The 12,882-nt window shown below is 53.8% G+C and overlaps 2 protein-coding genes across 2 annotated transcripts; both read right to left on the reverse strand.

Annotated features, from left to right (window-relative positions):
* Positions 1-1,611: 1,611 nt before the first annotated feature.
* LOC138653724 (histone H3) lies at positions 1,612-2,101 on the reverse strand. Its single transcript, XM_069743339.1, has one exon. It carries the CDS (start codon positions 2,069-2,071, stop codon positions 1,661-1,663), a length of 411 nt encoding a protein of 136 aa, XP_069599440.1. The 5' UTR covers positions 2,072-2,101; the 3' UTR covers positions 1,612-1,660.
* A 6,702-nt stretch (positions 2,102-8,803) lies between these two features.
* On the reverse strand, positions 8,804-9,452 carry LOC138653704 (histone H1C-like). The gene has a single exon (XM_069743312.1). The coding sequence runs from the start codon at positions 9,407-9,409 to the stop codon at positions 8,804-8,806; it is 606 nt and encodes a 201-aa protein (XP_069599413.1). The 5' UTR covers positions 9,410-9,452.
* Positions 9,453-12,882: the final 3,430 nt, after the last annotated feature.

Raw genomic sequence — 12,882 nt, forward strand, 5'->3', positions numbered from 1 at the left:
GTACTCTCTCTAGTTCCATTATATCCTTCCTGTGGATGTGATACCCCCAGAGCGTCCCAACCTCAGCGTAATGCAATGATAGACATTTGTTCATTTTCTGATGAAGAACTTCCATAAATGGAGATTTGGAAGGACGAAAGAAGCAAGTGAAATTAGAAGAGATTTCCCATCATTTAATCACCAGATGATGGTACTTCATTTATGCCGTTACCTCATGTACCAATTACAACCCAGAAAGACATTTTTATGCATTTTTTTTATATATAAAATATCATGCTTTAATGCAAAATTACAGGAACCTGCTCATAATTGTAAAGTACAAATTAGTTTGTTGGTGTTTTTTTTTAATTCATTGCTTTAATGTAAAAACTGTACAGGCAGCAAGAGGGTTAAACACCAGTGTAACTGAAAAATAATCCTTACTACATCGCCCTCTATAGTGCCAGAGGCATTTACCTTATACATTCGAGTATAATCTGAGATTTGCAGCCATTTTTTTTAGGCTGAAAGTGCCCCTCTCGTCTTATACTGGAGTCATTGTACCAGGGGGTCGGCGGCTGGCACATCATACTCACCTCATACTGGCGCGGTCTCTGCTTCTCAGATAGTCTCTGGCGCCTGCATCTCTTCCTGTAATGAGTGGTACCACGTGACCACTAAACAAAGTAATGAATACATACGTGGCTCCACTCCCACAGGCGTGGAGCGCATATTCATTACTTTAATGAGCGGTACCATGACGAACACAGGAACAAGTTGCCGGCACCAGAGACCATCGGAGAAGCAGGGACTTGCAGAGACGCTGCCAGGAGGGTGAGTATGACGGGGGAGGGTGAGCCATGCATATTCACCTGTTCCGACGCGTATCCGGGGGAGATTGCTAGTAGAAATTTTGCAATTAGCTCCTATCTCCTCCCTTTCGTCTGATTGGTTGAGCACAGAACGGTTGGAGATTTTGAATTTTCCACTTATTGTGCTCTTCTTTTCCCGCTTCTCTATTCTTCTCATCTCAGCGTCGCTTAGATCTGTTGGTTATTTTGATTTTTACTTCCATTGTAGTTTCGGTTGTTATTTTCCAGCTTGTTATAAAGTAGAATAAAAAATACATTTTAAGGACACTGATCTACAGATAACTCATCTGATCCCCGGCAGTCACTCATCATTACACGTGGTGCCCGACTGGTGGCCATTACCGGTCACTGCAGAGCAGGGAGCTGTATGTAACCAGACCCCCGGCGGCACCAGCCACAGATAAGATGAGAAAACTCAAATATATGATAATTACAACCTAAAGCCGCAAGACTGCAGAGGCGGCACTAGGACCCCATTTACGTCTGCGCTGTACAGAAACCGCGCCTCCACCACCAAAGACCCGGGCTGTGCACAGCGCACACTTTACCCTGTCCTTATAAAACGTCAGTCATGTAATTGATGTCGCACTTTTGGACTTGGTGAGAATAAAGGATGCGCGGAGCGGTAACTGGAATATCGCGGATCACCTACAATATCGGACACAGCAGCCGGCTATTACCTTTCCTGACCGCGCTCCGTATATGGAGAATACGCGCAGAAGAGAGACCGTTCAGGACTCGGCTCATTTGTGGGAGGATTTGGTGGCTCTGAAAAGAGCCTTTGTGTTGTGGTCGCAGCCGGGGCAGATCTAAGCTCTCTCCCCACGGATCCGGCGGGCCAGCTGGATGTCTTTGGGCATGATGGTGACCCTCTTGGCGTGGATGGCGCACAGGTTGGTGTCCTCGAACAACCCCACCAGATAAGCCTCGCTGGCCTCCTGCAGGGCCATGACGGCCGAACTCTGGAAACGCAGATCGGTCTTGAAGTCCTGGGCGATCTCCCTCACCAGGCGCTGGAAGGGAAGCTTACGGATCAGCAGCTCGGTGGATTTCTGATAGCGGCGGATCTCACGGAGAGCGACTGTTCCTGGCCGGTAACGATGCGGCTTCTTCACTCCACCAGTGGCGGGAGCGCTCTTCCTGGCGGCCTTTGTGGCCAGCTGCTTGCGGGGAGCTTTCCCTCCGGTGGATTTACGAGCGGTCTGCTTTGTTCTTGCCATGGCTCCGTATAGACGTGGCGGGCACAGATGTGATGAGAGGAGCGGCGGGAGCAGGGTATTTATGCTCCGGTGCGCGTCCTCATTGGTCTCTGGGAAACACGCCCCCTGCGCTCCACTGGTTCTTTCATGAAAAAAGAGGCCAATAAGGGTTGATTTGTTTGACCAGTCATTGTTTTATTCCCGCCCAGTAACCCCGCCCCCTGAAGTCCCCGCCTCTTCCGTGATGCGTCTGTCCTCAGATCACTCATTTGCCGCTGCTGGAGCAGCTGATGTATCTGCGTTGAAATGTCCCCGTGTATAGCGCTGTACAGTGCAGCTCCCGCATTATCGTCAGATCACACCAACCCCCCATCCTGAGACTGCGCCCAGCATCAGTTATATTAAAAACATTACAAGTAGGAAAACTGATCATACAGCTCTGCGGGGAGGAGGTGGTGGCACTGATCATACAGCTCTGCGGGGGAGAAGGTGGTGGCACTGATCATACAGCTCTGCGGGGTGGAGGTGATTTCTCTGATCATACAGCTCTGCAGGGAGGAGTAGGTGGTGGCACTGATGATACAGCTCTGCGGGGAGGAGGTGGTGGCACTGATCATACAGCTCTGCGGGGAGGAGGAGGTGGCACTGATCATACAGCTCTGCGGGGAGGAGGTGGTGGCACTGATCATACAGCTCTGCGGGGAGGAGGTGGTGGCACTGATCATACAGCTCTGCGGGGAGGAGGTGGTGGCACTGATCGTACAGCTCTGCGGGGAGGAGGTGGTGGCACTGATCATACAGCTCTGCAGGGAGGAGGTGGTGGCACTGATCATACAGCTCTGCGGGGAGAAGGTGTTGGCACTGATCATACAGCTCTCCGGGGAGGAGGTGATTTCTCTGATCATACAGCTCTGCAGGGAGGAGGAGGTTATGGCTCTGATCATACAGGTCTGAGGGGAGTAGGTGGTGGCTCTGATCATACAGCTCTGCGGGGAGAGGGTGGTGGCACTGATCATACAGCTCTGCGGGGAGGAGGTGATGGCTCTGATCCTACAGCTCTGCGGGGAGAATGTGGTGGCTCTGATCATACAGCTCTGCAGGGAGGAGGTGGTGGCACTGATCATACAGCTCTGCGGGGAGGAGGTGGTGGCACTGATCATACAGCTCTGCGGGGAGGAGGTGGTGGCACTGATCATACAGCTCTGCGGGGAGGAGGTGGTGGCACTGATCATACAGCTCTGCGGGGAGGAGGTGGTGGCTCTGATCATACAGCTCTGCGGGGAGGAGGTGGTGGCTCTGATCATACAGCTCTGCGGGGAGGAGGTGGTGGTACTGATCATACAGCTGTGCGGGGAGGAGGTGATTTCTCTGATCATACAGCTCTGCAGGGAGGAGGTGGTGGCTCTGATCATACAGCTCTGCGGGGAGGAGGTGGTGGCTCTGATCATACAGCTCTGCGGGGAGGAGGAGGTGGCACTGATCATACAGCTCTGCGGGGAGGAGGTGGTGGCACTGATCATACAGCTCTGCGGGGAGGAGGTGGTGGCACTGATCATACAGCTCTGCGGGGAGGAGGTGGTGGCACTGATCATACAGCTCTGCGGGGAGGAGGAGCTGGCTCTGATCATACAGCTCTGCGGGGTGGAGGTGATTTCTCTGATCATACAGCTCTGCGGGGAGGAGGAGGTGGCACTGATCATACAGCTCTGCGGGGAGGAGGTGGTGGCACTGATCATACAGCTCTGCGGGGAGGAGGTGGTGGCTCTGATCATGCTGCTCTGCGGGGAGGAGGTGGTGGTACTGATCATACAGCTGTGCGGGGAGGAGGTGATTTCTCTGATCATACAGCTCTGCAGGGAGGAGGTGGTGGCTCTGATCATACAGCTCTGCGGGGAGGAGGTGGTGGCACTGATCATACAGCTCTGCGGGGAGGAGGTGGTGGCACTGATCATACAGCTCTGCGGGGAGGAGGTGGTGGCACTGATTATACAGCTCTGCGGGGAGAGGGTGGTGGCTCTGATCATACAGCTCTGCGGGGAGGAGGTGGTGGCTCTGATCATACAGCTCTGCGGGGTGGAGGTGATTTCTCTGATCATACAGCTCTGCGGGGTGGAGGTGGTGGCACTGATTATACAGCTCTGCGGGGAGGAAGTGGTGGCTCTGATCATACAGCTCTGCGGGGGAGAAGGTGGTGGCACTGATCATACAGCTCTGCGGGGTGGAGGTGATTTCTCTGATCATACAGCTCTGCAGGGAGGAGTAGGTGGTGGCACTGATGATACAGCTCTGCGGGGAGGAGGTGGTGGCACTGATCATACAGCTCTGCGGGGTGGAGGTGATTTCTCTGATCATACAGCTCTGCGGGGAGGAGGAGGTGGCACTGATCATACAGCTCTGCGGGGAGGAGGTGGTGGCACTGATCATACAGCTCTGCGGGGAGGAGGTGGTGGCACTGATCATACAGCTCTGCGGGGAGGAGGTGGTGGCACTGATTATACAGCTCTGCGGGGAGAGGGTGGTGGCTCTGGTCATACAGCTCTGCGGGGAGGAGGTGGTGGCTCTGATCATACAGCTCTGCGGGGTGGAGGTGATTTCTCTGATCATACAGCTCTGCGGGGTGGAGGTGGTGGCACTGATTATACAGCTCTGCGGGGAGGAAGTGGTGGCTCTGATCATACAGCTCTGCGGGGGAGAAGGTGGTGGCACTGATCATACAGCTCTGCGGGGTGGAGGTGGTGGCACTGATCATACAGCTCTGCGGGGAGGAGGTGATTTCTCTGATCATACAGCTCTGCAGGGAGGAGTAGGTGGTGGCACTGATGATACAGCTCTGCGGGGAGGAGGTGGTGGCACTGATCATACAGCTCTGCGGGGTGGAGGTGATTTCTCTGATCATACAGCTCTGCAGGGAGGAGTAGGTGGTGGCACTGATGATACAGCTCTGCGGGGAGGAGGTGGTGGCACTGATCATACAGCTCTGCGGGGAGGAGGTGGTGGCACTGATCATACAGCTCTGCGGGGAGGAGGAGGTGGCACTGATCATACAGCTCTGCGGGGAGGAGGTGGTGGCACTGATCATACAGCTGTGCGGGGAGGAGGTGATTTCTCTGATCATACAGCTCTGCAGGGAGGAGGTGGTGGCACTGATCATACAGCTCTGCGGGGAGGAGGTGGTGGCACTGATCATACAGCTCTGCGGGGAGGAGGTGGTGGCACTGATCATACAGCTCTGCGGGGAGGAGGTGGTGGCACTGATCATACAGCTCTGCGGGGACGAGGTGGTGGCACTGATCGTACAGCTCTGCGGGGAGGAGGTGGTGGCACTGATCATACAGCTCTGCAGGGAGGAGGTGGTGGCACTGATCATACAGCTCTGCGGGGAGAAGGTGTTGGCACTGATCATACAGCTCTCCGGGGAGGAGGTGATTTCTCTGATCATACAGCTCTGCAGGGAGGAGGAGGTTATGGATCTGATCATACAGGTCTGAGGGGAGTAGGTGGTGGCTCTGATCATACAGCTCTGCGGGGAGAGGGTGGTGGCACTGATCATACAGCTCTGCGGGGAGGAGGTGATGGCTCTGATCCTACAACTCTGCGGGGAGAATGTGGTGGCTCTGATCATACAGCTCTGCGGGGAGAAGGTGGTGGCACTGATCATACGGCTCTCCGGGGAGGAGGTGATTTCTCTGATCATACAGCTCTGCAGGGAGGAGGTGGTGGCTCTGATCATACAGCTCTGCGGAGAGGAGGTGGTGGCTCTGATCATGCAGCTCTGCGGGGAGGAGGTGGTGGCACTGATCATACAGCTCTGCGGGGAGGAGGTGGTGGTACTGATCATACAGCTCTGCGGGGAGGAGGTGGTGGCTCTGATCATACAGCTCTGCGGGGAGGAGGTGGTGGTACTGATCATACAGCTGTGCGGGGAGGAGGTGATTTCTCTGATCATACAGCTCTGCAGGGAGGAGGTGGTGTCTCTGATCATACAGCTCTGCGGGGAGGAGGTGGTGGCTCTGATCATACAGCTCTGCGGGGAGGAGGAGGTGGCACTGATCATACAGCTCTGCGGGGAGGAGGTGGTGGTACTGATCATACAGCTGTGCGGGGAGGAGGTGATTTCTCTGATCATACAGCTCTGCAGGGAGGAGGTGGTGTCTCTGATCATACAGCTCTGCGGGGAGGAGGTGGTGGCTCTGATCATACAGCTCTGCGGGGAGGAGGAGGTGGCACTGATCATACAGCTCTGCGGGGAGGAGGTGGTGGCACTGATCATACAGCTCTGCGGGGAGGAGGAGGTGGCTCTGATCATACAGCTCTGCGGGGAGGAGGTGGTGGCACTGATCATACAGCTCTGCGGGGAGGAGGTGGTGGCACTGATCATACAGCTCTGCAGGGAGGAGGTGGTGGCACTGATCATACAGCTCTGCGGGGAGAAGGTGTTGGCACTGATCATACAGCTCTCCGGGGAGGAGGTGATTTCTCTGATCATACAGCTCTGCAGGGAGGAGGAGGTTATGGCTCTGATCATACAGGTCTGAGGGGAGTAGGTGGTGGCTCTGATCATACAGCTCTGCGGGGAGAGGGTGGTGGCACTGATCATACAGCTCTGCGGGGAGGAGGTGATGGCTCTGATCCTACAGCTCTGCGGGGAGAATGTGGTGGCTCTGATCATACAGCTCTGCGGGGAGAAGGTGGTGGCACTGATCATACGGCTCTCCGGGGAGGAGGTGATTTCTCTGATCATACAGCTCTGCAGGGAGGAGGTGGTGGCTCTGATCATACAGCTCTGCGGAGAGGAGGTGGTGGCTCTGATCATGCAGCTCTGCGGGGAGGAGGTGGTGGCACTGATCATACAGCTCTGCGGGGAGGAGGTGGTGGTACTGATCATACAGCTCTGCGGGGAGGAGGTGGTGGCTCTGATCATACAGCTCTGCGGGGAGGAGGTGGTGGTACTGATCATACAGCTGTGCGGGGAGGAGGTGATTTCTCTGATCATACAGCTCTGCGGGGAGGAGGTGGTGGCACTGATCATACAGCTCTGCGGGGAGGAGGTGGTGGCACTGATCATACAGCTCTGCGGGGAGGAGGTGGTGGCACTGATCATACAGCTCTGCGGGGAGGAGGTGGTGGCACTGATCATACAGCTCTGCGGGGAGGAGGTGGTGGCACTGATCATACAGCTCTGCGGGGAGGAGGAGGTGGCACTGATCATACAGCTCTGCGGGGAGGAGGTGGTGGCACTGATCATACAGCTCTGCGGGGAGGAGGTGGTGGCACTGATCATACAGCTCTGCGGGGAGGAGGTGATTTCTCTGATCATACAGCTCTGCAGGGAGGAGGTGGTGGTACTGATCATACAGCTGTGCGGGGAGGAGGTGATTTCTCTGATCATACAGCTCTGCAGGGAGGAGGTGGTGGCACTGATCATACAGCTCTGCGGGGAGGAGGTGGTGGCACTGATCATACAGCTCTGCGGGGAGGAGGTGGTGGCACTGATCATACAGCTCTGCGGGGAGGAGGTGGTGGCACTGATCATACAGCTCTGCGGGGAGGAGGTGGTGGCTCTGATCATACAGCTCTGCGGGGAGGAGGAGGTGGCACTGATCATACAGCTCTGCGGGGAGGAGGTGGTGGCACTGATCATACAGCTCTGCGGGGAGGAGGTGGTGGCACTGATCATACAGCTCTGCGGGGAGGAGGTGGTGGCTCTGATCATACAGCTCTGCGGGGAGGAGGAGGTGGCACTGATCATACAGCTCTGCGGGGAGGAGGTGGTGGCACTGATCATACAGCTCTGCGGGGAGGAGGTGGTGGTACTGATCATACAGCTCTGCGGGGAGGAGGTGGTGGCTCTGATCATACAGCTCTGCGGGGAGGAGGTGGTGGTACTGATCATACAGCTGTGCGGGGAGGAGGTGATTTCTCTGATCATACAGCTCTGCGGGGAGGAGGTGGTGGCACTGATCATACAGCTCTGCGGGGAGGAGGTGGTGGCACTGATCATACAGCTCTGCGGGGAGGAGGTGGTGGCACTGATCATACAGCTCTGCGGGGAGGAGGTGGTGGCACTGATCATACAGCTCTGCGGGGAGGAGGTGGTGGCACTGATCATACAGCTCTGCGGGGAGGAGGAGGTGGCACTGATCATACAGCTCTGCGGGGAGGAGGTGGTGGCACTGATCATACAGCTCTGCGGGGAGGAGGTGGTGGCACTGATCATACAGCTCTGCGGGGAGGAGGTGATTTCTCTGATCATACAGCTCTGCAGGGAGGAGGTGGTGGTACTGATCATACAGCTGTGCGGGGAGGAGGTGATTTCTCTGATCATACAGCTCTGCAGGGAGGAGGTGGTGGCACTGATCATACAGCTCTGCGGGGAGGAGGTGGTGGCACTGATCATACAGCTCTGCGGGGAGGAGGTGGTGGCACTGATCATACAGCTCTGCGGGGAGGAGGTGGTGGCACTGATCATACAGCTCTGCGGGGAGGAGGTGGTGGCTCTGATCATACAGCTCTGCGGGGAGGAGGAGGTGGCACTGATCATACAGCTCTGCGGGGAGGAGGTGGTGGCACTGATGATACAGCTCTGCGGGGAGGAAGTGGTGGCACTGATCATACAGCTCTGCGGGGAGGAGGTGGTGGCACTGATCATACAGCTCTGCGGGGAGGAGGTGGTGGCACTGATCATACAGCTCTGCGGGGAGGAGGTGGTGGCTCTTATAAGAGCCTTTGTGGTAACAGAACAGGGGCTGCAGCTTATTTCTTAGCCGCGGGCTTCTTGGCTTTCGCAGCCTTCTTAGCCGGACTCTTCGTCACCTTCTTGGGCTTGGGAGCGGCTTTCGGCTTCTTGGGGCTCTTGGCCGCTTTCTTGGCCGCTGCGGGCTTCTTGGCCTTTTTCGGGCTCTTCTTGGCCGCAGTCGGAGCCTTCTTGGGCTTCTTCGGAGATTTGGCGGCTTTCTTGGCAGCAGCGGGTTTCTTAGGTTTGGCCGCAGCTGCTGGCTTCGTCTTGGCCACTTTGTCCTTCGTCTCCTGCTTCTTGTTCAGCTTGAAGGACCCGGAGGCGCCGCTGCCTTTCACCTGGAGGAGGGCGCCCTTGGTGACCAGAGCCTTGACGGCCAGCTTCAGGCGGCTGTTGTTCTTCTCTACATCGTATCCTCCAGCAGACAGAGCCTTCTTCAGGGCGGCCAGAGACACCCCGCTGCGCTCCTTGGAGGCGGACACGGCTTTCACGATCAGCTCGGAGACGCTGGGGCCGGAGGGTTTATTGCTCTTCTTGGCAGCAGATTTCTTCGGCTGCTTCTTGGATTTGGCGGCCGGTTCTGCGGGAGGGGGAGCGGCGGCTGGCGCGGTCTCTGCCATCATGTGCTGCTGACGCAAAATGAAAATATTTCCTGATAGGAAGGAAAACACTGAGGCCGGAGCTGGAGGCGCCTGTTATATGTACAGGCTTACTGCGCACTGATTGGCTGCTGAGCAGCACCGTCCTGAGCTTCTATTGGCTGACACTGGACACAGGCCCCGCCCCCTCCCAGCTGAGTCCGAGTGAAGCTCCGCTCTCCCCTTGTGCTTCCCTGCCCGGGATAAAAGCCCTTTACCGGCTAACACCGGACAGCAGAGCGCGATTCCTCCGTCGCCTCCCCTTCTCCAACATCTCCACCGGCCATTTGTAGCCGTCACTAGCAGAGATGCCGGGAAAGAGCGGAGAGGAAATCCCGGGATCATCGCCGCCGTCCTCCCGATCTGCACCTCACTGTGTATCCGGGGAGATAAATCTGCTGCGGGAGCTCGTTCCTCCTATTCCCGGCTCCTGTCACCATCACAGGGATCTTTACTCCTATGTCTATCGCACAGGAAGCTGATTGTACGATGTGGGGACGAGCTGGAGCTGCTGACAACCCAGAAGGGTAACACAGGCGACGGCCTCCGCTGACTGCCACCTCCCTGACCTGTGGTGTCACTGTACCCCGTATGTGCAGAGGATTGGGGGGACACGTGTTCCACACCAGTAGATGATCCACATCGGTGGCTGATTGCAATCACCTGCCTGATATCGTGTCTTACCCAGTGTGAAGCTGTGACCGCTGCGGCCTGTCATGGTGCGAAGAGCTCTGATGAGGCGACAGCTGCACACTGCGACTCCCCAACCAAACACATAAACATCTCCGGGGAGAAAACTGAAATATTAATGGATTTATGTGACCCCCACTATTGTGTAAAAGGGGAATATTGGGAGAAAAGCGGAGACACAAAATCCAGCGTCTACACAGAGAACACAGCTGTACATAGTATATATAGTGCACAACATTACATCTGCACAGCCCAGATCAGCAGTGTAATAAGTGTCACTGATACTAGAGGAGAGGGTACAGTATATACAGCAGAGTGTACAGTATATACAGCAGAGTACACAGTATATAGAGCAGAGTGTACAGTATATACAGCAGTGTGCACAGTATATAGAGCCAGTGTGTACAGTACATACAGCAGTGTGTACAGTATATAGAGCAGTGTGTAAAGTATATACAGCAGTGTGTACAATTTATAGACCAGAGTGTACAGTATATAGAGCAGTCTCCCCTCTCTTCTTCTTTCTCTCTCTCTCTCCCTCTTTCTTAATCTCTATTTCTCTCTCCTCTCTTTCATTATTTCCTTCTCTCCTTTCTCTCTTCGCTCTCCTCTCTTTCTTTCTCTCTTCTTTTTTCTCTAAATATTTCTCTCACTCTTACTCTTTCTTCCTTTCTATTTCTCTCTCCCTCTCTTTCCCTTGCTTTCTCTTTTTCTTACTTTATATCTATCTCTCTCCTTCTCTCTTTCTTTATCTCTCTTCTCTCTCTCTCTCTTTATGTCTCTTTGTCTCTCTTTCTCTCTTTCTCCCTTTCTTTCTCTCTATCTCCTTCTTTCTCATTCTCTCTCTTTCACTTTATCTCTCTCTTTCTCTCTCTCAGGGAGAGATTATCAATCCTTCATGTCAGCAGTGCACCTCTCCAAAATGAGGCAGATGTACTAGATTTTCTAGGCACCGCCATCTGCACGTGGGGTGCTGCTGTAATCCCTGTCATCATCCTCGTTTTTCCTCTCCACGTTTCCATATCCAGCCAAGTGATCGCTGGGCCCAGTATTCTCATCAGCATTGCCGATACTTCGAGCTGTAGCAAAGGAGAAGGCACAAGTGATGATAACCCGCCTCTATGTGCCCTCAAGTGTCTCCGCTGTGGTGCGGGATGATATGCTATGGAAGGTTAATAATCAATAATTGTGTCCTTCCTACAGGCTCTGGTGCCCCATGGAATGAAAGGTTTCCCCAGGAGGGCGGTGGTAAAGATGTTTAATGACTTGCTAAGGAATGGTCGCATGCAAAAACTCCAAGACTCGGACACCGTGCTGTCCCAGATTTTGGAGATGACGTGCAGTGACTTGGATTGGGAGGTGAAGGTGAACGCATTGGACCTGGCACATTCCTATATGTCCCAAACATTGGAGATGGGACCGTCCCTAACGTGCCCTTACACTATAGGGCTGCCATCTAGCAGAAGCTCAGGTTCCATCTCCGACGCTCTGGTTACATGTGAATGAGTCGGGCTTTTTCCGGCCTTATTGACTTGTCTGTGTGACTGTGACCGGTCAGTGGCATCAAAGGCGTGTGAAATCCTTCTCGCTGTGAAGCCCAAACTGTGCAATGGGGACACTGATCCCTCCGAAGAGTATGGAAGAGACTGGCTGGAGCACACGATAAAAGAGAAGCAAATGGCAGGCGGGGACGGTGCTGGGGACCGGCAGGGTCGCCCACCAGAATGGGCCACTGGGGTCATAAAGAAGATGGATTTGGATAACATAAAATGTTCCCTGCCGAAATACAGCGATTATGTACACGAGACTCCCCGGTCACTGCTGCAGGACGTCAAAGCCACCTTATGGGGGGAAGAAATGCACGATGCAGATTGCTACTGATGCGGAAGTTTAAGGGACTTTTCTGCTGCAGATCTCATTGCGGAAATGCCTTTTGTGCCGTGATTTGTAGTGGATCCAACCTGTTTTTTTCCTACAGTGTCCTACTGGGACCCAGAAGCCCTCCTGGCCATCCGACAGCTACTCAGGCCCCAATTTCGAAGAAGCACGTCCTGGTTATAAGAAAGCAAATGCCTTTGGCACTATAGAGGGTGATGTAGTAGGGATTATTTTTCTATTTTGGTTTGCTTCCAGTACAGTTTTCACATTAAATCAGAACAATTAAAGAAAACAAACAAAAAAAAACACGGCACATTCCTGTAATTTTCAATTAAAGCATAACATTTTATATAAATGTATTTGTCTATATTTGCCCCGTATTCACATGTAAAGCGCCATGGAATAAATGGCGCTATAAAAATGTATAATAATAATAAAATAATAATAATATAAACAATGCATAAAAATGTGTCTTTCTGGGTTGTGATTGGTACATGAGGTAATGGCATAAATTAACATTCAATCACCTGATGTTGATATGATGAAAAATCTCTCCTAATTTCACTTGCTGCTTTCAACCGTGTATTGGGATTAACTGTGGGGGCATCATACATTGTGGAGAGTATGATCCACTCTGATCTGGCATGGTCATGACAATAGTCGGGATACCTGCCGCTACAGGGAAGGAAATTGTATATAATAAAGAAGCTGGAAAAATAATTGCAGAAACTGTACAATTGGCGGGAAATTCAAACTTCCCAACAGTTCTGTGTTCAGCCAATCAGCAGAGGAAGGGAGGAGCTAATGATTCTGTAAGCCCCGCCCCGGATAGCGTCATCTCTCCAGTTCTCTCTCTGGTCCACTCTTCCTCCATATAAAGGAGCAGTCCC

The sequence above is a fragment of the Ranitomeya imitator genome, unplaced genomic scaffold, assembly GCF_032444005.1.
Source record: "Ranitomeya imitator isolate aRanImi1 unplaced genomic scaffold, aRanImi1.pri SCAFFOLD_325, whole genome shotgun sequence".
Lineage (NCBI taxonomy): Eukaryota > Metazoa > Chordata > Amphibia > Anura > Dendrobatidae > Ranitomeya > Ranitomeya imitator.

Excerpts from the sequence above, each read along its gene's own strand:
- LOC138653704 (XM_069743312.1), bottom strand. The coding sequence starts at position 9,409 with ATGATGGCAGAGACCGCGCCAGCCGCCGCTCCCCCTCCCGCAGAACCG.
- LOC138653724 (XM_069743339.1), bottom strand. The coding sequence starts at position 2,071 with ATGGCAAGAACAAAGCAGACCGCTCGTAAATCCACCGGAGGGAAAGCT.